Source organism: Microcebus murinus, chromosome X (assembly GCF_040939455.1).
Source record: "Microcebus murinus isolate Inina chromosome X, M.murinus_Inina_mat1.0, whole genome shotgun sequence".
Lineage (NCBI taxonomy): Eukaryota > Metazoa > Chordata > Mammalia > Primates > Cheirogaleidae > Microcebus > Microcebus murinus.
This window is the reverse complement of record NC_134136.1, coordinates 59,530,375-59,555,939: the sequence shown is the minus strand read 5'-3', so window position 1 is coordinate 59,555,939 and position 25,565 is coordinate 59,530,375. Positions and strand designations below refer to the sequence as shown.

Sequence of the window (25,565 nt, the reverse complement as noted above, 5' to 3'; positions counted from 1 at the left end):
GTAGAATTTTCCTTTTTCCCTTTCACATCTTTCTAGCTGTGAGTTTGGGCCACTTGGCATCTTTTTACCTTTCCTGGCCTCCCTTTGCACTTGTCTGCTTTGTTCTAATGCCCACAGAGCTGTTTGTATGAGGATCATCCAGCTTTTTCTCCTCAGTTGCCTTCCCATTGGATCCTTCCAACTTGTCCCAATCATGTTCCCAAATTGAATCTTCTCCATCTGATGCCTCTTCTTTTCTTCCTCTGGATCCTGAGTGATACCACCACATGATTGCATTGAGCAAGATGTCCACTGCCTGTGAATTACTACTCACTGGTTCCTATTGGTAGGGGAAAAAGTCAAGTAAACAATTATTGCGTTGGTTGCTCATCTTCTACATAGGCTGTGTCCTCATGTGACTGTCCTACACCATATGGGCATACTTCATATTACCTGATAAATGTTAATGCTATTTCTGAGATGTAACCCTTATCTTAGTAAGCTGGACAGATTATGTGATTCTTTCCCCCTGCCCCAGGGGAAAGAGTCAGTAGTTAGTATGTCTTGGTTGATAACTCCTTGGCAAACTTAAAGCCCTCCTCCCTAGGCTAGTCATGGCTTCCAAAAGACACTGGTCCCTTTCTTTGAGAGAGGATCCAAAGCAGTCTCTTTAGATTGCTCTCCAGACAGTGTCTGTGTCAAAGGGAGGAATGCAAAGGTCACTTCAACCTTTTTGCTTTCACCCTTCATCCCTGCCATCAGACCTCTCAAGACCTGAATGAAATCCTAGAATCTCAGGGCTGGCAGGGTCACCAGAAGCTATTTACCTTCAGCCCTCATTCCATGATTGAATTCCTTCACCAACACTTCTACCACGTAGCTCTCCAAATGCTCGTGGACCACCTCCGGAGACAGAGCTCACTGCCTCGGGGCAGCCTACACAATTTCTAGACTGCACTCATTATTAGAAAGTTCATTATTTTTTTAAGTACGGTTTTCAGATTGTACTCATTATTAGAAAAATCTTTAATTTCTTTTAAGCCCAAATCATTTTCCCCTTGTCTTTAGGAGAAAGACAAGACCATGGAACGGCAGTAACTAAAATAGCATGGCTATGGAGCAAGAACAATCTAAGATGGAGAAAGAGATAAGAGAAATAACAAAGAGGGCGCGGGCGGGTGCACGAGGGTGGGCAGTATCAGGGAAATGGGTCTGTGGAGCTAGAGGGGCACGGGAGGGAAACTGAGCTGAGAAGCAGAAATAGAGCTGACAGGGAACAGTAAGGGAATGGAGACATTGGTGGGAGATTAAGGAAGGAGATACTGGAGCTTCTTCTAAAATGAATAGAGTCCAGGTTAGAGGTTTCAAATCAAAGTGGGGAAGAACAGAAAAGTACCTTTAGGATTCAAAACCCATCAGAGGATTCCAGGGTCACCCTTTGCCTGGGGCTATGGAAAAGAGCACTGTTGGAGACAGGAGAGAATGTTTAGTAGAGCAACGACTAGACAGAAGAGAAGCAAATAATTGGACACAGGAAATTAGTTTAAAGAGCAATGGAAAGAGAAAAAGAAGTGACTAGAGAAATGGAAAAGGAGGGGGAATGAAAACACAGAACTTTTAGGTTAAGGAATTGCATTTATTCCTGTGCCAGCACATAATTGTATTTTCCTGGCAGGCATCCCACAGACCTCTGCATGGGGAACGGGGTGCCGGCATGTGTTACTGCGGGGATTGAAGTCTTATTGCTTTGTACTATTACAGCCAAGCGAGGGACTTCATTAACAAGGCTGTGTTTTGATGTCACTGAGACAGGCAATGAAACTTCAATCACCAGCAGGCCCTGCACTTGGGAATCAGTGGCAGTGGGAAGGGCAGGTTGTGGCACAGTAAGGGGAGGGGAGGGGTAGATTGTGAGGCAGAAACAGGGGTCAAAGGTATGGGAACACAATCGTGAAAGTTCCAAGTGAAAAATGAATGGAACCTGCTCTCCAGAAAACCTGTTTCCTGCCCAGCATGGCACACAGAATACTGGCATGTGTCAGCTGCTCACATAGCAAGGCATCAAGTTCTAGGCAGCAAAAGGGAGTAAGAACATAATCTTCATGGATTCCATCCACATGGAGTGCAGTAAACTGATGCTGTGGATAATGGGAACTGGCTATGGCTTAGAAGTCCCTTGGAATCTAGAGGTCAGGATTTGAGCCCTGCCATTTGCTTCCTGAGCTGCCCACCATTGGCCCTGTCTTTGTCTTGACTTCATCATGGATCAGTGGTGACTCCTTCCCCTGAGGAAATCATCATTTAGTGGAGATCGACTCCTTGGGAAGGGTGCCTTGTAAGGAAGCAGCCCTTTACCTGCACACTCTCAGTAGGCTGGAGATACATGTTCATTCGTGCAGCCATTGAGTCATACATTCATTTGGTCGGTCAACAAGACATGTTGTTAAGAGTCTGTGATAAGTGTTAGCTAAGTACTGTGTGGGAGATACAGAGAGGGATAAGACTAATTTATTACTTCAACAGGGCTCAGTCTAGTGGAGGAGAAGAACTCTACTATGAGGCAGATGGAAATGAGTGCTGTAATAGAAGTTCAATCGAATTAATAGTCAGCAAGAGAAGTGATTAATTTGGGCTAAGGTGAGAAGAGAAGACTTCCTAAAAGAGGTATCATGTAAGTTGAGGCTTGAAAGATATAATTATAAGGAGGGACAGAGAGAGAGACACACACAGACAGACAGACAGACAGACAGACAGACATCCCAGGTTAAGGGGATAGGATGAAGAAAGACGGGAACTTAAAAGTATTTGACATTTTCTGCAAGTGGTGAATGGGATGGTATGACTACAGTATACATTGCTTGGAGAAATATATGGGCAGTTGAAACTGGAGAGCAAGAAAACATGAGATAGAGAAACTCTTGAATACCATGCTAAGGAATTAGGACTCTATCCCACATGCAGTAGGGGAGCCATCAAGGGATTTTGAGGAAGAGAGAAGTGTGCTCTCACATGTGTTTTAGGAAAAGAGTTTTGTCTTGTTTCAGATGACACAGAACAGAACATTCCTTCTCCTTGGACAGCAATGGGCCATTAGAGAGGAACAGGATCTTATGTGGCTGAGGCACTCAGCATTGTGGAGGTGGGGGAAGCCGAGGAGGAGTGGCCAGCATCCAAAGACAGAGGAGATAGTGCCTGTGGATGTGAGAATGATGCTCACTGATGGTCCACGTCCAAAGGTGGGAGGGGAGGAGGATGGAGCCAGGATGACAATGTGTGCTTCCAAGTGAATTGAGGGGAAATAATCTCAATTCCCCAAATCCCATGGATGATGAGGGAGGGATTTCACAATTGGACAGTGTTTAAGGAACAAATTCAGATGGAACAACTTAGGGAGGCTTTTCATCTTTCATTTATGAGGACACCTGCCCACTGTTGATTTCTGGCCTGAGCTGTTCCCACACCCAGTCTGACTGTTTTCAGGGCCTTGGGCCATTTCGACCCCTTGGATGTTGTACGCACAATTTTCCTTGCTGTTGGACACTGCCAGGATGTTATGAGTGTTTTAGTTCTCAGGTACATTTTTTTTTTTGTAAGATCCACCATGGCTGATTAAAAATGGAAGGTTACCAGTTTTGGGGTGTCCCATCCAATTATATCTAAAGCCCTGATATACTTGACAAAGCCCTGATATACTTGACAAAGCCCTGATTTACTTGGGCTCCAAGGGACAACAAGGCCATTCCCTCACTCCCCCAACCCCTCACCAGCAATTGGATTTGGCTAAAGTAAGTGACATCTTGTGTTTTCCTTCTACATCCTCAAAGCCCAATGATGCATACCTCTGTAGCTGCATCATGCCTAAAATTTCTATTATAAACAGAGCTCTGTGAATCTAAACCATTAAATAATTTTTTTAAAAGGTTATGGGGACAGAGTGTATTCTTTCATCTATTATTTTTTTTAAAACACAGTTTCAGCTTAGCATCATTTGTGTGAGTTACAAAAGCAAATGTTAAGTTTCCTGAGGTTGTATTAAAATTTCTCTTAAAAAGCTAAGCCTCAGATTAGAATTCTTAAAGGTAATTGTCCTCTTCCCCTTTCTCAGTTGAGGAGCCATCTCTGCTATTCCATGGCAATACTTAAATATCCATTCATTTGAATTCTTTTGGACAATTTGACTTGACTTTAGAAGCACCGAAAGAGTACCAATTGGGGTGGATACCTTGGTATTAGTTACATACACACACAGACCACTCTACAAGGTAAGATACCAGAGTAGCAGGGCTTGGTTCTCTTAGGGACTGGGGAGTCTATGTGCCCCAGATGCTGTTATCTCTTGGTTTCTAGACCTTTTTTTCACCCCAAAAAGAAACTCTGTAACCTTTAAACAGGAACTCCCCCTGCCCCCTAACCATGCCCCTGGCAATCACTAACCTACTTTCTTTCTCTATAGATTTATCTATGCTGAATATTTCATATAAATGGAATCATGTAGTATGTGGTATTTTGTGACTGGCTGCTTTCACTTAGCATAATGTTTTCAAGGTTCATCCATGTAGCAACATGTATTAGTACTTTTGTTCCTTTTTTTGGCTGAATAATATTCTACTGAATGGATGTACCACATTTGCTATCCATTCATCTGTTGATGGACACTTGGGTCATTTCCACCTTTTGGCTACCGTGAATAACAATGCAATGAACATTGGCATACAAGTATCTGTTTGTGTGTCTAGTACAGGTTGTTAGTGCGTCAAAGATAATAAGAATTAGCATCTCCAAAGGCCATCTTGAGTTGGAACTCCAGAGGTACCTTCTAATACAACATGATTGTACAGACTGGTTAGGTGTTACGGCACTAATAGCACAGCCTTGTACCTCAGGCACAGTCAGGGTGACAATGCTTCATTTCAGTCATTTTCAAACTTCTCAGTGAACCCCTATCAGCTCCCAAGCTCCCACTATGTCCTCAGTACTGTTTTTTGTTTGTTTGTTTGTTTGTTTGTTTGTTTGTTTGTTTGTTTTTAAGAGACAGGGTCTTGCTATGTCACCCAGGCTGGAGTGCAGTGGCTATTCACAGACATGATTATAGCACACTATAGTCTTGAACTCCCCTGGCCTCAGGGGATCCTCCTGTCTTAGCCTCCTGAGTAGCTGGGTCTATAGACACCCACCACCATGCCCAGCTCTTACTGGTTATTGACCCAACCATTATATTGAAACTTCTTTCAGAAATCACCCACAATCTTCTAGTTGACATATTCAGCAGCTTCTATTCAGTCCTTACTTTTCTTGACCCCTTCAAAACATTGGGCTGCATTAACTCACCCCTCTCTAAAATGCTCTCTTCCTTTCCCTTTTCTAAGTCAGTTCTCTTCATGTTCTCCTCTGGCCCTCCCTGAACAGCATCTGTCCCCAGCTCCTCTTCTTCTGCTGACTCTCAGGCCCACCACTTCCCATGGGAATGAGATAACCTCTACTGTGAGAAGTAAAGGCTCTGATGAGCTGTGATTTCTATGGAGCTGTTAGGCAGCCTCCAGGGAAAAGGATCCCTAGACGTGAGAGTAATTGTCCTGACACTCTTGTGGAAGGTGGTGAGAAAGCTGGGGCTGGTGGAAGAGGGCCAGCACCCACACTACCCGCTGTCAGGGTTTCAGGGATGGACTTAATTCTGTTTCTGGGAATATGATTTGACTCATGATACACCTAAATAACTATGGTAGTGGCCCATATTATATAAGTGATTTATTTTTATTTTTTTCTTAGTGGCTAAATACAATAATGAAACATAGTGGTTGAAACCCCTGGAAGCTATTTTATTTTAGAAAACTAAGCGGTTTGAGCCCTCGTTAAAGGCAATCACTGTGGTGTTTCCCCTCTTGACAAGGAAGTTGCCATAGAAAAGACTACATTGACTCACTCATCAGGAATTTGTGAGTCAGAATGTCCAGCATGGTAGTTGACAAAGCCCAGGTGACCCAAGTCAGCTTACACTGCTTTTATGTTCCCCAAACATCGGAGTAGAGTGAGAGTGAATCCCTGCCCCTGAGGATCCAGGGACATAACCTGAAGGTCCTGCTAAAAAGGAAATGTTTTATGACATCTTCAATGAGCTTGCAAATAGTACATTTCCACTCCATCATCAGCCTTGTATGCTTTCGTGTAAAATAGTGTGCTTTTCCTCTAACTACCTAGGAGGAAGCATGCCATGGCTTCATGTGACCACTGCAGTGTAACCTGAAGATACACATACCCCAGATTGAGAAACAGAGGCCTACGACAAGAGAGGCCGTGCCTTCGCTAGTGGAAAGAATCCATCCTATTCTCTCAACATGCCATTGTTATAAGCGAGAATGTTTGTAGACTGCAACGAGCCATAAGAAATGAAATGGGCATCTCTTCGCCCAAATTCTGTTCTAGGAGAGGCCGTTGGATTATTCCCGGGTTTTATAGTCATTTAGTGGGCAAACTTGGCAGCTCATATGTTTGTCAAAAAGGCACATTGTGAAATGAGCCCATCCGAAAAGGAGTCCCATTGGACCAGTTAAAAACTAGAGGCCTCAGTGTGCCTGTTTCTCCTCATCTGATCTATGAGGAAGAAAATCCTGACTCCCAGAAACCCAAGGGTCATTTGCAGTCACTTTCTTCTGCTTTCAAGTCCAAATAAATAGTCATTTCGCACCTGAAAGTTCACGAAGTGGTTGGGGGTAGTCCATTGATGTTGCAGGAAGGAGGATTATACAAGGAAACCAAGGTCTGTTTGGGATTCAGAAGTGAATGGCAGAGCCCATGGGCTTCTCCAGGAATGAGTAGCAGGGTGAACAGTATCACAATGAATGCCATTTCTCTGGAGACTTCCCCCAACTCCAGCCTCTAGGGTATGCCAAGCAATGTCCTGAGGTTGCACATAGCCATTACTTGGGGGCCAACTGTACACAGCAAATGCAAAACACAGGGATAGCAGTGTCACTCTGTTACTATATTAGGGCCGGATTGAAGCCATCTGCTGGCGCAAGCCTGGCAAGGAAGAAACCCCCATGCTTGGCTCAGCAGCAGCATTCTCTCCCCTGGCATTTTGATAGCAGCTCTTCATTCAGGCTGCCCTGTGAAGTCGTCCCATTGGTGTGGCTAAAGCCCGTATAACAATGTATTGTTGTCCTTGAAGCCTACACGTTCAGAGGGTGACCGTTAGCTTCCTATTATATGTTCAAGACCCCAGTGACTTTGTAAAGGCCCAAAGGCTTGTCTCACTGGCTGACACATCCTCCCTGGATGCCTGTGTACGCTGCTTGATGCACCCCAGGTCCAGAAACTTCTCCCCCAAAGCTGTGTGTGTACTGGCTTCAATGGAAGTTATTATGCCAGAGTTTAAAAACAAAACAAAAACAGTCCAACATGGATTTATTTATTGCCAGCATCTCTCATCCAAGATTAGAACAGCTCAAGAAAAAAGAGAATTCAGAATCTGTGGCTGAGTAGTACTCCATGGTATATATATACCACATTTTATTAATCCCCTCATGTATTGATGAGCACTTGGGTTGTTTCCACATCTTTGCAATTGTGAATTGTGCTGCTATAAACATTCAAGTGCAGATGTCTTTTTTATAGAATTACTTTTTTTCCTTTGGGCAGATGGGAGGGGGGAAGGAGGGGATGGGCATATACACACCTAATGGGTGCGGTGTGCACCGTCTGGGGGATGGACATGCTTGAAGCTCTGACTCAGGTGGGGCAAAGACAATATATATAACCTAAACATTTGTACCCCCCGTAATATGCTGAAATAAAAAAATTAAAATTTATATGTATAATAAAAGAAAGAGAGAATTCAGAATTTGGTAGCTGATAAACATCACCAGAGACATCCGAAGAGAAGCAACTGATTGCCCCTTCTTGCTTATGGAGGTTCCATTGGGGGCAGCCACCTTGGCCTCTTTAGGTAGAGGCCTACAGCAGACTATGCCCCTCTCTGGCTCCAAGAGCCTTAGAATCAAAGAGAAATAAAACTAGAAGGAAACTGAGAGGCCATCCAGTTCAACACCCTGATTTACCACATGAGGCAACTGAGGCCCAGAGGAAAAGGAAATGACTTGTCCAAGGTGAAATAGTAAATCAGTGGCTGAGCCAGGCCTAGAACCCAGGACTGCAGACTGCCAGGATGGCACAGCCTCCTTAGAGACTCCCCATTTAGTGCTTTGCCCAGTACAGAAAAACTTTTCAACACAAAAAAAGTACAGACCTTAATGACTATTATTTGAAATGGATTATCGAATCTGTAACACAAAGGACATGAAGGCAAAATGTGAGTCAGCGCTGAGTGTGTAATTAGTACAGATTGTTGGGTCTACCCTCTGGGCATAGCTAAACTGATTACAAATAGAAACAGATTTTTTGATTTAGCATGAAAATCTCCTTGCTGGCTCAAAAGGCTCTCACTGATGATCAACTTGAAGATAGAAATGATTTATGTGCATTTTATAATATGCTCCTAATACAATAAAAATATGTTCTGGAAAATCACTGATAAGCATAAAGATATGGTGATTGGAAAGAGAATGGTTTGTGGTGATTCCCATAATATATCCGGTTTGTAGCAAACTGAGAAGGTTTTTGGTTTGATATAGATTTAGCTTCTATGTAGGTTTTTGAAAAAAAAAAATTTTAAAACTTTTGCTACTGGCTGATCCCCAGATACTGTTCCCACGGGCTTCTTGTTTTTTTCCAAGACAAGATGTCTAACAAGTCTCTCCCACTTAGGGCTGTTCCCTACACTGTTAACAATGATTGTTCTAAAAAAAAAAAAACGCAAATCAAATTGTGTGGTTTGCTTCATTAAAAATCTTCAGTGGCTCCCTATTGCCCACAGAATAGTTTCAGAATTCCCGATCCACCATAATTTGGCCCTTACTTGTCCTTCCTGCCTTACCTTTCATCACTCAACACCTACCACGCCCCACTCGCCCCCTCCACACACACCACATCAATGTCTACTCTGTGGCTCCTCCCACCACGGAAGCTATGTGTTCTGAATATGCCCCTTCTACATTCTCCGATCTTGGTGGTTTTGCTCAAGCTGAACCCTCTTCTGCCTGGAATCACCATTTCATTCAGCCCTGCCATAGTTCTACCCATCTTTCATGGTATAGATTATATCCCAATTGTTCCAAGAAGTCTTCCCAGATGTTTCTCTTTGGAATCTTTATCTCTTTCCGTTCTACCCCCACAGTGTTTTGCTTGGGCCTTTCTCTGAGCCCTTTCTCCTTTCTGCCAAGTAACTAGTTGGATTCTTTCTTGGTCTGCTTCCTTTGCCAGAGTGTGGGATTCCTAAAGGCAGACACTGTCTTTCTCCAATCTTCTAGTTCAATGCTTGATATATCATAGTCTAGTTTTGTTTGTTCAATTAAATTTGATTATATTTTCCCTGTCCAGAAATGCCCATTTTTATCTTTGACCATAATCCTATTTCCTTTATCTCCCATAATGCTTCCCTGTTGTACTAAGCTTCCCCTTTATCTCTAATCTCTATGATGGTGGCCCAGGTTGGCAAGAGTGTGGTTTAGCTGGGATTCCTGTCAATATAAGCCACAAGAACTTGACTATGGGATTGGGTGATAAATTTTCGCTGCTACAGAATGAAGAGCTTCAGGAAACCTGTAGCTACAACTTAGAGAGCACAGGCAGGTATTATTCTGAATATTCCTAGGGATCATTTGGAGGTAAAACACTTGTTCTAGCTTTGTGCCTGGAGTGTCCAATGGCCCTGGACATCATCACTGATTTCTTCAGGGAAATAGAACTAATCTGATAACTCCCATTCCAGGTCACCAAACCCAGAGCTTTTATCAGTATTTCACAAAGTATAACAAGGCTACTTAATCAAGTACATGGTCAATTTTTTGTGAAAACACTGACTTTTCTCATGCTTTTTTAGCAGTATATAGTTCACGAATCAAGTTTTTTTTTTTTTCAAGAAGGAATCCATTACTACTTTATCACTGCAATCTATTTGATATATAGAATTTTTTGAGAGGCTACCGTAGAGCTTCCTATGAGGATTAGGGGCAGATCTGGATTCAAATAATACCTCTGCCACTTACCAACTATGTAAATATGGGCAAAATAATTAACTTGAGCTTGAGCTCATCAGTAAGTGGGGATTATTATATCTGCCTCATAACATTGTGGAGATAGTCAAATCAAATGAGATAATGTATGTAAACAGTTTAGCACAGTGCCTGGCTTACCATGAGGATTCGATCATTGGAAGTCATTACCATAATTTCAAAACATAAGTCCCAAGAGATAGAAATAATAAAAGAGGTTTTTGGTGGCAAAAAAAGATTAGAAGCTACTGGATTTAACAAAACTGCTGGGTTTACCATAACTTCTATGAGTAAACAAAACTGTCTAAAGTTAGCAGATTATTTGAAGAGCAAAATAAATAGCATAGGAGCCGAGCGGTGACATTAATAGATGTTGTTTCATCTTGATGTTGGGCAAGGGGCATTATCCGGGAAAGGAATCTGAAAGTAATGTGCAGAGTGCTCTCATTCAGGTCAACCCTAAAAATACTCCTCTTCATTTAAGTTGAGAAGTTGCCGTGAGACTCCAGGCTGGGCTTTCAACAGATCTAGCCATATGTGCTCTCCACTTTGGTGAAATCCAATCATGACCTAAGCCTGTGCTATCCTTGCTGACTGACAGCTGACCTCGGCCTTCTCTCTGCACCCTACATAGTTCAGCTTTCGGAGAAAGAGGTCTGATTTCCAACTAGAACATTGCTCTTTGTTCTTTTTCTCTTCTCATTTGGTTTGTATGTATTTATTTTGGAAGGGAAGGAACCTAGATTATAGTCTGCTCAATTGCTTTTCACTAGGTAAGAGAGTTCCCTGGAAAATTTGATTTGAATTATTATCAACACTCAGGAAGAAAAACTTTCTCAGCTTTTAGAAGAGGAACGTCATCAGATTCATAGATCTTAAAAGTTAGGACATCATTTCTTTGTGCAGCAATGAAAAATAGTTATAGTTAATACCAAATTAGAGAAAATATTTGTATAGAACATTACAGGCAAAATATTTGACAAAATATATATTATTTAAATTAATAGGAAAAACATCAATACCCACAAGATAAAAAGGCAAAAGTTATAAACTGTTACACATTGAGAAATAGTAAACTAAAACAGAAAAAAGGTTGATCTCAACTAATAATCAAATCTGTGCACATTAAAGAAACCTTGAGATATCATCTTATATTAACTGAAATATCTTTTTTTCAATGGAGGCACAGTAAAATTTGTTCCCTAATCATTGCTGGTAGCATTGTAAATTGTAATAGACCTTTTGGAAAGTAGTATCACAGTCTATAAAATCAGACTTCCTGGCTTTGATCACTTTGACCTTGTATTGGTCCTGGACCCTGCTCTGTGCTGGACCAGCCGAGTCCCCACACTTTCTTCCTGTGACTTACTGTTTCATCCCCTGTAACAGGAGCTCTTCCTTCCCCTTCCTTCCTTCCCTCTGTAGAATCCCAGTCATTTCCTCTATGCCTGTTGCTGTGCATCTCACTGTTCCAAAGGGATCTTTCCAGCTCTCTTGGCCACAGGACAGTTGGCTGGTGAGGTGGCTCACACCACATTGCCTTCGCGAGATATCGAAATAGCAACATTGGCAATGGAGTCTAGCAAAGCCAAGGGAGTAGATTTGATCTCTAAATCTGGAAAAGCAAATCTGAAAGAAACTGAGCCCTGGGCCAGAGCTAGCCATCTTGAATTCTCTGACAAACCACTATGTAGTTAGATTTGCCTTCTGGGAAACTTTTGCATTAGGTCCAGCCAGACACCCAAATTTCTTTGCAGAATCATGATCATGTATCACAAAAGGTAAGCAATCAAAGAATGAAAGACTCTTACCCATTAGCCTCTCCATAGTCCTAATTCACTTGGTACCAATTTAAATCCTGTCCTTTAGATCAATTTTGCTTTGGGGGAGGATTATTTTTAGGGGGGAATAAAAAGACCCAATAGATAAAAGAAGAATTATTTGGGGAAAATAAAACAACTTTCAACAGCAAACTACCTTATCCTCAATTCTAATTAAAGCAAGTTCCCAGGACGAGGAAATCTATATGAGAGGTTCAGGGCCCAAGAAAAGTACACTGGGAGCCCACAGCACCCCCTCCTCCACCGACACACATGCACAAAAGGGCACCTTACATTATGATACCAGTGAGATCTGGTGACGATGCACTTCAAGCACAGGCTTGCCTGGGAGGAAATGTTGTAAAGGGCCAATGGTCACCCTGTAGTAGGTGTAGGTAGAGCCAAAGAGGAATGGGGTACAGCCCACTGGCTCCCCCTTGCCGTGATCTCTGGAAGGAGCACTTCCCACCATCTCCTTCCACTGCACCCCTACACCTACTCCTCTCCTTCCCATCTCCTGGTGACCCTGTTTTCCAAAAACTGAAGGAATCAAAGCTGGGGCTTCCCAGCAATCCAGACAAGTGCTTGAGCTACAAATACTATGTACCTGATGCTGCTGGTAATCTTGCACTTCAAATCCATCTTCTTTTTTTTTTTTTTGGCAGAACTGGCTTATGATCTGGACGTGGATGATGCTCCTGGAAGCAAGCAACATGCGAATCAGAACGAGAACGAGATCATCGTCTCTCATAACCTCGGGAATGTTCATTCCCCCCTGAAGCTTCTCATCAGCATGGGCATCTCTGTGGCGTGCTTTTTCTTCCTGGTGCACTGACTTCCTAGTGCCCAGCACACGTGCTGTCCTGCAGCACCTCGTGGTCTTCCTCAATAAAGGAAACCACTTTCTTATTTTTTTTCTATTTTTTTATCTTATATGCCTCCTCCAGCCATTAAGTAGAGGACTAACTATATGTTACGTTTTCGAAATCAAATGGCATCTTTATGAGGAAGGTACATTTTAGTGGTAGTATAGATTGTCCTTTTGCAAAGAAAAAAAAAAGTTGTGCCAAATTATTTTCCTATGTTTGGCTGCTAGAACATGGTTACCATGTCTTCTCTCTCTGTCTCTCTCTCTCTCTCTCTGAGTCTCTTCCTCTCCTTTTTTCTCTGTCTCTCTCTCTGCATGGATATCTTTGGAAAAAAAATAAATGCTCAAATAAAAATGTATTGGCTCTTTTTTTCAAACCATAGTCTATGGTTACCATGCAATACTTGCCCTCTTTCTCAACTAGCTTTCTACCCAATATAATCCCACTGGGCCCCAATGGGGTCCTTGAAACCCACTTCCTTGCCTACCTTTTGGGTGGGTATCAATCCTGGCCCTAAGCTCCAATCAAAGCCACTCCCTCCCAGCACACACCCAATCCACAATCTCCATTTAGATACCTTGGGTTGGAGTGCCTTGCCTATGAAACCAAAGGCATCTCAAAAGGGATCCCTGGTCTGGTTTCTCTATTTTACTTTGCTGAAAATGCTTTACTCAAATAGAAATCCTCTATATGGGTTAGATACAGTTGTATAATTAATATTCTCCCTTCTCCCAACTCAGAGAGGTGGGCCCACCCAGTACAAGGAAACAATTTCCCCAGCTTCTTTGCTGCTGTCTCAGGCTTGCTCTTTCACTTGTCTCTCCAGGGGCTGCCACATGGCAGGGGCAGCAGCAGCCCTGGGTCATCAGCAAACTCATGATTTATAGAAACAACTCTCACTCTTGGCCTCAGGTGGGCTTCTTCAACATGCATGTATTCATCAACTAGATTTAGCCTAGCTATTGGGTTTCAGTGCTGTACCGGATGCTGGAGACAGCAGAAAACAAGGGAATTGAGCCACGCTCTCATGGAGCTGAAGGTCTGGTACCAACACTAGTTCCAACACCAACATTCCATCAATCATAGGCCCAGCATTATCACTTAAAATCTGATTTTGACACATGCATCACAAGCAATAATGGCACTTATCTTGATACTCAGACAGTCTGTTATCAAGGAATCCCAGGAATAACCAACTTCCATCTTTGGAACATGCATACTGCTCAGCACATTGTCCTTTTGCCAAGTCAAGTCAGTAGAGAAATTGTTGATTCTTTCTAAAAGGTGAGAACTCAACTCCCACCTGATGAATATGAGAAAAAGAGGGTGAGATGCAGGGAAGGGCTGTGAGCAAAGGTTGGGGAATGGACGGGGAAGTCCCCTTTGATTCTAGGAGGTGGTCCCACTCAGGATCTCCGATTTCAGTCCCATGGCAGGAGGTCACCATGCGGGAAGCAGAAAGTGTAATTTCTCACAACTTATCATCCCTCTCTCCTGCTGTCACCAACACACTTCTGTCAGTCTCCTGCAGAGCACGGGTTTCCAATATCCATTTTCATCCTTTGCAGAAATGCTCACAAACACAATTGGAAATGTTTGGTTTAGCATTTCCTTTGGTTGGTTTTGTCGAAGTTAAGACTGCAATTGGTTGTATATGTTAATCTGATTTCCATGATTTGTCGTGGGTGGTAAGACTTGAAAGGGAAACGAGCCAGTTGCCTTTGTTTTTAAACGATCATTATTTCTGTGTTTGAATGGGATTTGTAAGAACCTTGGGGCTTTGGTGTATGAAACCTAAACACTTGGACTCAGAGTCTAATATTATAGCAACACCAGACCAGAAGAAGGATTTAAAGCCCAGTTATCATCTAATAACTATCCCTGTCATTCCACAGGAAGGTTGTTATTTGATGTGGCAAAAAAAAATAATTTGTGGCTCTGAGACCAAGTCTTGCTCCTACAAGCAGAAGAGGACTGTTTTAAAGTCCATCTCACGGCCGGGTGTGGTGGCTCACGCCTGTAATCCTAGCACTCTGTGAGGCTGGGGCAGGCGGATCACTTGAACACAGGAGTTTGAGACGAGCCTAAACAAGAATGAGACCCCGTCTCTACTAAAAAATAGAAAAATTAGATCCTCGAGCCCGGGAGTTTGAGGTTGTAGTGAGCTATGATAACGCCACTGCACTCTGCCCAGGGCAACAGAGTGAGACTGTGTCTCAAAAATAAATAAAGTCCATTTCTCCTCTCGGAGACATAAAAAAAAGATTATGGGTTTTAACACACCTTTCTCATCCACTTACCCCTTCTAGATCTTAGTTTCCCTATTGTAAAGTGGAGAATTTGGACAAAATTTCTAACCTCTTTGTCACTCGGATTTCATGATACAATTGGTCCTGAAAGGCAGTAAATGCTGGTCCCTCTGCCCAGCACTAATATCATGAATGCGCTGTTCATTCATTCATTCATGAATGTGCCTCTCTGGGCTTTTCCAGCCCTAGGTCATGTTTGACATGCTTCAGTTCCCAGAACATGACCCCAGGCAGCCAGTGTTTCTGCTGTCTTGGTCCCCTGTCTGCCAGCTATGGGCCATCCAGGCTGAGTGAGGAGGGCCAGAAGACAAGTCACCTGCAGTGTCCACGGCCTGCTGGCTTCAGCTATGTGGACGGGTTTAGAATGGATGACCACGCACATTAACAAAACATGGGAAATCTACCATCTCCTATTGACAGTATTCCTCAATAGCTTGTCTCTTTTAGCTTTTTGTCCATGCCTTTTCTTATCCCCCATAGATATATTTTGATTTCTATAGTTCAGAATCCCGTTTCACAACTAGTTAGTGGTTTTTCACATTCAAAGTGTTTATTCTCCCCTTTGATTTAAACTTCCTACACTTAAATTATGTTAAGAGGACTATTTTTTTCGTTAGAAGAGTCCCAGTAGCTGGGAAGTTACTCCATCTTGTTGGAAGTTTCCAGGCCTCTTCCTCACTGAGAACTTCCACCAGCTCAACTCCGCTACTTGAATAAGATTAATTCCTGGCCGGGTGCTGTGGCTCACGCCTGTAATCCTAGCTCTTGGGAGGCCGAGGCGGGGGGATTGCTCAAGGTCAGGAGTTCAAAACCAGCCTGAGCAAGAGCGAGACCCCGTCTCTACTATAAATAGAAAGAAATTAATTGGCCAACTGATATATATATAAAAAATTAGCCGGGCATGGTGGCGCATGCCTGTAGTCCCAGCTACCCGGGAGGCTGAGGCAGAAGGATCACTCGAGCCCAGGAGTCTGAGGTTGCTGTGAGCTAGGCTGACGCCACGGCACTCACTCTAGCCTGGGCAACAAAGCGAGACTCTGTCTCAAAAAAAAAAAAAAAAAAAAAAAAAAAAAAGATTAATTCCTGAAGTAACAGATACTGAACCCCTAGGCTGAAAGGAACCTGATCGTTCATCCCGCAATCTTTGCTTGATTACCTCCTAAGGCAGGGCTCTCGCTGGGTCACACAGCAGTCTGTTTGGTTGCTAGACACCTCTAATTTTTAGGAAATTTATTTCAAAGGAAAAAAGTTCCTACAAAAGAAATACCTACAAGTAATAAAAATTCTAACAATACATCATTATATAAAGTTTTGAAAATGATGTTTGCTCCATAATTCCATACCCCATAGAAATGCACTATTAAATGTTTGATTTATATTTGTCTAGTCTTCGCCCCCATGTATGTATATTCACGCACATGAAATTATACTGAGCATACAATTCTATAATGTGAACCAATCTTTATTAGCTTGAGCCTAAATCTGTCTTCCTATTACTTCTACCCATTGGCTTGCCTCCTCCATAAAGAGCATCATGGGATTAAGATGGCTCTACTTTTCACATAGCTGCCCTTCAACAATAATTTTTAATCAATGACTCTTGCCTCCTCTGGGTTTTTTGCTTTTCCAAATACCTCTGATAATATTCATAAGCTCCTTCAGCCCTGCACCTTGCTCCCGTGGGTCGGTGGTCTTCTTGTGCTGGCAGGCCCGTGGCTGAGCCCAGGGTGCAGATGGAGCCTGGGAAGAGTGGGCGATGGGTTGTTATGTTCCCACAAAGGCCCAGGACCTCCACCAGAGCAGTCCTAGGACGCAGACGCTTGCTGAGCAGCCCCATCACACTCTTAATGCATGACGAGCTTCTGGCCAACTGAAGTCCCAAGAGGTTTTTGCAAGAACGGCTGGCAAGCCAGGTCCCTTCCATCCCATACTTGTACAGTTGATTTTTAAAAACTAAATTCCAAGGGTTTTGAATTTTACTTGTGTATGTGCTGAGCCAGACACCACACACTGTGTGTGTGTGTGTGTGTGTGTGTGTGTGTGTGTGTGTGTGTGTCTGTACTGGGGTGGAGAAATTTTTTTTCTTGCCAAGGCCACATCATTTTTGGAAGTTCTCTTTTGGAATTGCTGTTGAGCCAGTTTATGTGCCATACAAGAAAATCAGCCTCATTTCTTTACAGTCACACCTTGTTTGGAACCAAAAATAATATTATTCAGCTTGATCACCCACCTCATTCACTAGATTTGCTGCCAAGTAGCTTTTAGCTCTTCTCAAAAATCAAATCTGCCTTCAAGAAACAAAGCCCCGCCCCCACTGTACCCTGGAAGATTCCAAAGAATGTGCTATGGGCTATGGAGGTTTCTCCTTTTTTCCAAAGAAATGTTCCAGAAAATTTGAGGGCACTGTCCCTGGTGCAGTGATTCCCTTCTAAGGCAGCCTCTTGGATGGACACAGTACTAGTTTGGATGTAGAAGGTCTGGTAGGTTTGCCAAGGGACCAACAAAATAAGCTGATTGCTTTTTATTCACTTTTACATATTTAGGAATTAATGTATTGACTTTGAAAGATTCACATTAAATATGGAGCACAGGGCTGGCATGCAATCAGTGCTTGGTAAGTGTTTGATAAATCCTGTGTTTATTCTACAAGTATTTTTGAGCAATGCTTTGTGCCAGACCCTGTGTCATGTACTAGAGATATGATATATGACAGACACAGTCCCTGCCCTAACAGGGTTTCACCTCTACTGGGGAGTCAGACAAATTAGAAATTGCAATACAATATAAACATTATAATAGGGGTGCACATGGGATTCATGCAAGAACAGGATGGGCCCCATATTATGGTTAATGAATCAGTGATATGACCCTTGAAGAAAGTGTAGGAGAAAAACCAGAAATTGCCCAGGGAATGAAGAAAGAATGTAGAAGAAGGCTTGAAGAAAGTGTAAAAATCATCCAGCTTACGAGGGGGGAAGAGTGTCATAGAACGGTGTGACACAGGCTCATGGTGGACCATGCATAAGGCAGGACATGGTTGTAACATTCACCGTCATGCGGCACTGCAGGACAGCAGGTGCCTCCACGGGCGAGGGGAGAGGTGTAACGTGGAGGGTGCACACCATGTGGTTTTATGGAGCAGTTAGAAGCAACGAACCATCTGTACACCCAGCAGCACAGATAGATCTTAAAACCATAGTATGGGTAAAAAAGGCAAGAAAATACATAGGTTGTACAGCATCTCATCATTTGAATGAATTAAGATGTATGCCCATGGGAAAACTGGATAGCCACACGTAGAAGACTGAAACAGGACACACACCTTTCACCTCTCACAAAAATCAACTCACGCTGTGTAACAGACTTGAACCTTAGGTGTGAAACTATTAGAATTCTCTAGAAAACGTTGGAAATACTCTTCTAGACATTGGCCTAGGCATAAGAATTTATGAAGACCCCAAAGGCAATCACAGCAACAGCAAAAATAAATAAATGGGACCTGATGAAATTAAAAAGCTTCTGCACAGCCAAAGAAACTGTCAAGGGAGCAAACAGACAATTCCAGAATGGGAAAAATTTTTCGCAAGCTACACATCCGATAAAGGGCTGATAACTAGAATCTATTTAGAACTCAGGGAAATCAGCAAGGAAAATCAAACAACCCTATCAAAAAGTGGGCAAGGCCGGGCGCGGTGGCTCACACCTGTAATCCTAGCTCTCTGGGAGGCTGAGGTGGGCGGATCGTTTGAGCTCAGGAGTTCGAAACCAACCTGAGCAAGAGCGAGACCCCGTCTCTATTATAAATAGAAAGAAATTAATTGGTCAACTAATATGTATATAGAAAAAATTAGCTGGGCATGGTGGCACATGCCTGTAGTCCCAGCTACTCGGGAGGCTGAGGCAGGAGGATCGCTTGAGCCCAGGAGTTTGAGGCTGCTGTGAGCTAGGCTGACGCCACGGCACTCACTCTAGCCTGGGCAACAAAGTGAGACTCTGTCTCAAAAAAAAAAAAAAAAAAAAGAAGTGGGCAAAAGGACATGAATAGAAACTTTACAAAAGAAGACAGAATAATGGCCAACAAACATATGAAAAAATGCTCAAAATCTCTAATTATCAGGGAAATGCAAATCAAAACTGCAATGAGATATCACCTATCTCCAGTAAGAATGGCATTTATCAAAAAGTCCCCAAACAATAAATGCTGGTGGCCGGGCGCGATGGCTCACGCCTGTAATCTTAGCACTCTGGGAGGCCAAGACGGGAGGATTGCTTGAGGTCAGGAGTTCGAAACCAGCCTGAGCAAGAGCGAGACCCCGTCTCTACTATAAATAGAAAGAAATTAATTGGCCAACTAATATATATAGAAAAAATTAGCCGGGCATGGTGGCACATGCCTGTAGTCCCAGCTACTCAGGAGGCTGAGGCAGGAGGATTGCTTGAGCCCAGGAGTTCGAGGTTGCTGTGAGCTAGGCTGATGCCACGGCACTCACTCTAGCCTGGGCAACAAAGTGAGACTCTGTCTCAAAAATAAAATAAAATAAAATAAATGCTGATGTGGATGTGGAGAGATAGGAACACTCCCACACTGCTGGTGGGACTGCAAACTGGTTCAGCCTCTGTGGAAAGCAATACGGAGATACCTTAAAGCGATACAAGTAGATCGACCATTTGATCCAGCAATTCCACTACTGGGCATCTACCCAAAAGATCAAATGACACTCTACAAGAAAGATACCTGCACTCAAATGTTTATAGCATCACAATTCACAATTGCAAAGTTGTGGAAACAGCCCAAGTGCCCATCAATACATGAGTGGATTAATAAAATGTGGTATATGTATACCATGGAGTACTATTCAGTTTTAAGAAACAATGGTTATATAGCACCTCTTGTATTCTCCTGGATAGAGCTGGAACCCATTCTACTAACTGAAGTATCTCAAGAATGGAAAAACAAGCACCACATGTACTCACCAGCAAATTGGTATTAAGGGATCAACACCTAAGTGGACATATAGGAATAACATTTATCGGGTGTCAGGCGGGTGGGGGGGGGAGGAGAGGATGGGTATATTCAAACACAATGAGTGAGATGTGCAACGTTTGGGGGATGGTCATGCTTGAAGCTCTGACTCAAGGGGGGAGAGGGGCATAGGCAATATACATAACCTTAACGTTCATACCCCCATAATATGCTGGAAAAAAAAAGTTCTTAAGTTAAAAAAAGATATATGCACAGAAGACAGCAAATATTTTATAAAAATGCAGACACACTAAAAGATATACATGGACAGCATTAGAATGGGTGTCTCTGCGGGGAGGGTAATGGGAGTGGGCTGTGGGGATTAAAGGGAATACATGAATATATTAAACAAAGCAGTAGAGGAGCCTTGTCTGGACCAACTATGATGACATACCATGAACTGAGCAGTAGCTTTAACTCAGTTCTTTGCACCCAAGGTCACAAGCAAAAAAAAAAAATCAAAGAGGCCAGGTGTGGTGGCTCACACCTGTAATCCCAGCACTTTGGGAGGCGGGAAGATCGCTTGAGGTCAGGAGTTTGAGACCAGCCTGAGCAAGAGCGAGACTCTGTCTCTACTAAAAATAGAAAAAATTAGCCGGGCATGGTGGCGCATGCCTGTAGTCCCAGCTTCTCAGGAGGCTGAGGTAGGAGGATCGCTTGAGCCCAGGAGTTGGAGGTTGTAGTGAGCTATGATGATGCCACGGCACTCCAGCCTGGGCAACAGAGTGAGACCCTGTCTCAAAAAAAAAAAAAAATCAAAGAAGAAAGAGAGGGAGTGAAAGGGGTGGCAGGGAAAGGAGAAGGTATAGGATTCTTCTAGAAGAAACTGTCTCCAAGACCTGGTACATAGTATGTGTTTAATAAATGAGAGAATAAACAAATAAATGAGCACTCAGAGTGTTCCACCTCAGGCCACTTGAAACTATTGGCTAAACAAATGTACCTTGAATTATGTGACATATTTGCCATTTAGTTATACATTGACTTTAGAATTTTGAAGGTGATTTGACTTAGAGTTTAGAGTAACCCATCACTCAACTACAGCTTCAGTTTGTAACAACATATTTAAGAGCTACTTTGGACATGACATTGCAACTTTCTTTTTGGGTAAAAATCCCCAGTGTTCAGCACCATGAGGCAATTGAATTGTTACATTTATTTTGCTTTGTTGGAGTCTAACAAAGATAGGTTATCAACTCCAACCCCTTTATTGTACAGATGTAGAAACTGAGGCGCAGAGAGGTTAAGAGACTTGTTTAAAGTCACACAGAATGGTGAGTGCAAAATCGAGACTGACTCAACTAGAGCCTTTTTAATGGTGTTATACACACCTTGTCACTTGGAAACAGCAGAATTAACAAATGGTTACATTGGTGAACTAAAGTAAAGGCTGTTTTCTGAAATCTGTGCACATACAAAGTTAGTTAAACTGATCTTCATTTTGATCCTAGTGGCAGTCTAAAAAAAAAAAATCCCTTATCTAACAAAACACATTGCCTTTCCAAATTAATGCATTCAAGCCAGGGCCTGCTTTGAGACGTTTAATGTTGCCCTTACAAATTAGAACCTGGGGTGTAGGAATTCCATCATCCTCCTGAAGACTCCCTGTCACAACAGAGGCATTGTTCTCCTCACCCATACTGTTTGGTTTCGTGCCTTTTCTGTAAGATGTTAGGTATTTATTTTGTTTTGTTGGTGCTTTTGTAATCAGTCTAGACATGGACCTACGCTGAACCATCCAGGAGGCAGATAAAACTCCCACAGTGGAATTAGGTAACCCTTTGTGCTATGTGCTCAAGGGCAACTGGGAGGCTGCACACCCCTCACCCGCCCCCCCAAGCCAAAATATTCCTGAAAATGACCACAGCACAGACTCGAATTCGCTAATGGAGGAGGCAGAAAGTGTTCTGCCTCTGAAAATACTTCCAGTCCCATAGTAAGCTTTGTTTGTCACTTGGGATGGATTTGTTGTGCACATTGTTGTCTTAGCCAGGACACTAAGTGCTGTCTCTTTAGAAATGAAAAAAGATCTTTTCACGTGGATCCTAGACGCTGCTTATTTACAGGTTTCCACCATTGAGAACCTGTAGATTTTACTTGGCCCTGAACAAGCAGAGGTATAGTAGCAAGACAAAAAATCATGGAGAGAGAGCAGGGCACAGGTTACATTGATTTAATTGTGGTGGGCTTGATTTGCCACCTTGACACAAATTGTTTTGGATTTTTGTACTATCACAGAATAAACAGAAGCATGACTTCTGTTGCACAATTTACATGGCCGATCACATTTGCTTTTACTATTACCACACACTGTTACTAGTAATAATGTTTTACCCTTCTGGAAAATCTGAAAACATCTGTGCCCTGCCCCCAGAGCCTCCCGAATACCGTCCATATCTGTGACAGGAGAAGCTTCTAGAGGACAGAGCATTCCACATTAGAACATGCGCCTCAGGCCTGTGGCCCCTGAGACCATTCAGCCTGGCATCACCCAGAGTTCTCAGCCCCACCTTTCACCTTTCACGCACCGTCACACCACAGAAGATGTTTATGGAACGAACGTCAATTGGAGTGGCCAAAACGCTGGCACATAGGACGGAAACTACTCCTTTTCTCTCAGACAACCAGAACCACAGACCTCCACATCTATATGGCAACAAGGCCACCAAACGCCAGCCAAATGAGAAATTTGATCATATTCCTCAAGTCTGAGCTGCTACTGATGGAGCATTCATTAGTGACTTAGGCCTCACTTAACTTAGAATAATACGTTGTTTTCTGCCATTTTACCACAAGAAAGTCTTACTCCCTCACAGCATTCTAGAACTTGTTTATGGCTACAGTTGAAAAACCCAACAGGGCAAAAATGTTGTCTGGGAACAACAGCAAAAATTGAGCTGTTTTCAAGCAGCCACAAACCATCTAAACTTCTAAAGAAATTTCCTCCTTCACTCCCTATTTAGAGCACTCAGAATCCTAAATCAGCAAAGAAACATTAAATGTTTTCCCAGTATGTTTTGCTCAGTGTATTTTACTATAATTCTTTGAAAATCTATAAGCTGTGTATGTACATGTACAAAAAGAAAACAGAATATTTCTTTTGCCACATCTGTTGGTTTATAAAGAGTTTACTGCACTATCATTTTTTCAGTCCAGAAATGTGTAAAGGTTGTCTTTCTAATATGAATATTTAAAATACAGTTTTGGGCTCCCAACAAATTAGAATTTGTCACAAATTGGTTGCCACGAATTCTCTTTTTCAGGGGTAGGTTTCCATCTCCTTAGTACTTCAGTTGTTGATAAACTTTGGTATTTTTTCTTCCATCGAACAGTTATTTCAAGTGGTGACGGTCTCATTTCCTGTGATTTCAGACACTCATTTAGTCCTATGGCACCTGATGATATGAAATCTATGGCTCCCCAGCATGGATCCCTCATATGAATTTTGAGAAAACTCTAGAAAACTGGAGTTTTTGTCAACATCCTCTCACTATCATGGCGTCAGCCATAGTGTCACTAAAGTTACATTAAGTTCTGTCCTGCCTATTCCAGGCTTGCTCTGAGGGTCACATGAGGGAAGAGCTAAGATAGTGTTCTGAATAGCTGGATACATCCTTTAGGTTTTTTTTTTTATATTTTTTTTGAGAAAACAAGCACCAAATTTTAGATGTGAGTAGAACAAGACGTGGAAGGCACTATGGCTTGCCCAAGGACAGTGGTGGGGCAGGGGAGGGGCCACTCAGCATTCTGGGGTCTTTGTAACTACCCAGCACTGCCTGGCTTGCTCAGAAGCTTACCTGTTGAGATTAGCATTCTCCTCAGCCTCAAATGGGCAGTGGTCCTTATATCAAAGGATCTCTCTGACTTCATAGGAAAAGGCTTAAGGTTTCCAAACCTCCCCGTCCCCACCCTCTTCTAAGAATTTCACATTTGAAGATGAGAGGTCAGCTTCAAAAGGAAGAGACAGAGATGGATACTAAGAATCGAACATTCTGGCTTCACCTTATGCTGAGAACCAATGTTCCTTTTGAAGGAAACGCTATCGAAAACTCACAAATGGCCAAGGCCAAGAGCCCACGTGCCCGCTGCAGAAACTTGTTAATCTGTTTTGCCTCATCTCTTGATTTATTTCTCCTGATAGGGCCTTTTTAAAGCCTCACCAGTGGTCTGATTCTACCCAACAATGCGGTGGGAATCCAGCCACCCTGTCTTTTGTATTCAGGGCCTCAAGACTCTATCTCAGCTGTCTTCCAACTTCCCTCTTACTGGTCACTTTTGCTTCATCCCTTAGCTAGCACAGGAAGTAAGGCCTGCTGGGATGGCCATCCATTTCAGGTCACCAATCAAAGCCTCCAGTCATACTCTAGTTTGTAGTCATACTCTAGGTTGTGCTCACTGCAAAGCCATCAACGATTTAGGAATCCAGTAGAGCCTGTCAGGACACTGGGAGCAAAATGCAGAGTATCTCACAGGAGATCAGGTTATATATAGCCAGATCGAGAGGGAGGCTGAGGCCTCCCAAGAGTTGACTGGAACAGCTGCAGCCCCTGCTGTGAGCCGGCTGCAGACCCAAGGGAAAAGCTCCTCATGTTCTCCAAGAGCTTGCCAGGCCCACCCACCCAACGAACCCTGTAGAGAGCTTCAGCTACAGAGTGACTTGTCCAGCAGTGAGGCAGGAAGCCTGCCCGCTCACGTACCCACGTCCAACACCCCCTCCCAGTAAGAGCCTGCCGCTTACATAGAGAAGCTTTGCCCCCAGTTGGGCTTGGCTGTGTTGATCTGAGGCTCCCCTCCCCCTCCCCCCCCTCAGTGCCTAGTCTGCAAGCCACAGGCCTTGCTCCTGTTGCTTGAGAAAATACCTTTCAGCCTGCTGCGTGCTCCGAAGCACAGTGAGTCACAGGCCTTCTCACACGATCTGGCCCGGACCCTTCCAGAAGTCCATATTCCCAGGTGAGATGGAAGCCAGCAGGCACGACTGGCTCCACTCAAAGGTCTTCTGAGGGTCCCATTTTGCTTTTGGCCTTAAGTTCCGAAAGGCATGTCAGAGCAGCTGAACCCAACTTCCTCAGCTGCTGAGCTGCTCAGAGGTGCCATCCATAATGTTCCTGTGAGTCCAGATGAAACTGCAGGCTTCGGAGGAGGCAGCCAGCCAGGACTGGTTTCAAGTGCCTTCCACATTCTTCCTCTCTAAGAGTTCTCCGGAAGCTGCAGAGCTTAGTGTTTCTTATCCAAAAATCTTCTGGCATTTTTTATTTGTAATAATTCCAAACCCACTCAACATTCTTATAACAACTGAGATTTGGGAAAGAGAGTGGAAAAAAAGGATCAGTGAGACGATTAAGGGCATACTCACTTGTAGGTGCTGATTTTCAAGAGGAAATGAATTTGATGGCCCTGTTTGAGCTCTCAGGGAGTGTTGGTTTCCTGCCTGAGCCCCCCACAGTTTTTCTGTTGTTGAT

At 43.2% G+C, this 25,565-nt stretch overlaps 1 protein-coding gene across 1 annotated transcript in view; it reads left to right on the top strand.

Annotated features, from left to right (window-relative positions):
- GPC3 (glypican 3) overlaps window positions 1–13,128 on the top strand; it is a 413,275-nt gene extending 400,147 nt beyond the window's left edge. Inside the window, exon 8 of the mRNA XM_012764774.2 lies at window positions 12,571–13,128. Within this exon, the coding sequence (XP_012620228.1) occupies window positions 12,571–12,740 (170 nt within the window). The 3' untranslated portion in view covers window positions 12,741–13,128. The remainder of the gene's footprint in view (window positions 1–12,570) is intronic.
- The last annotated feature ends 12,437 nt before the right edge of the window (window positions 13,129–25,565 follow it).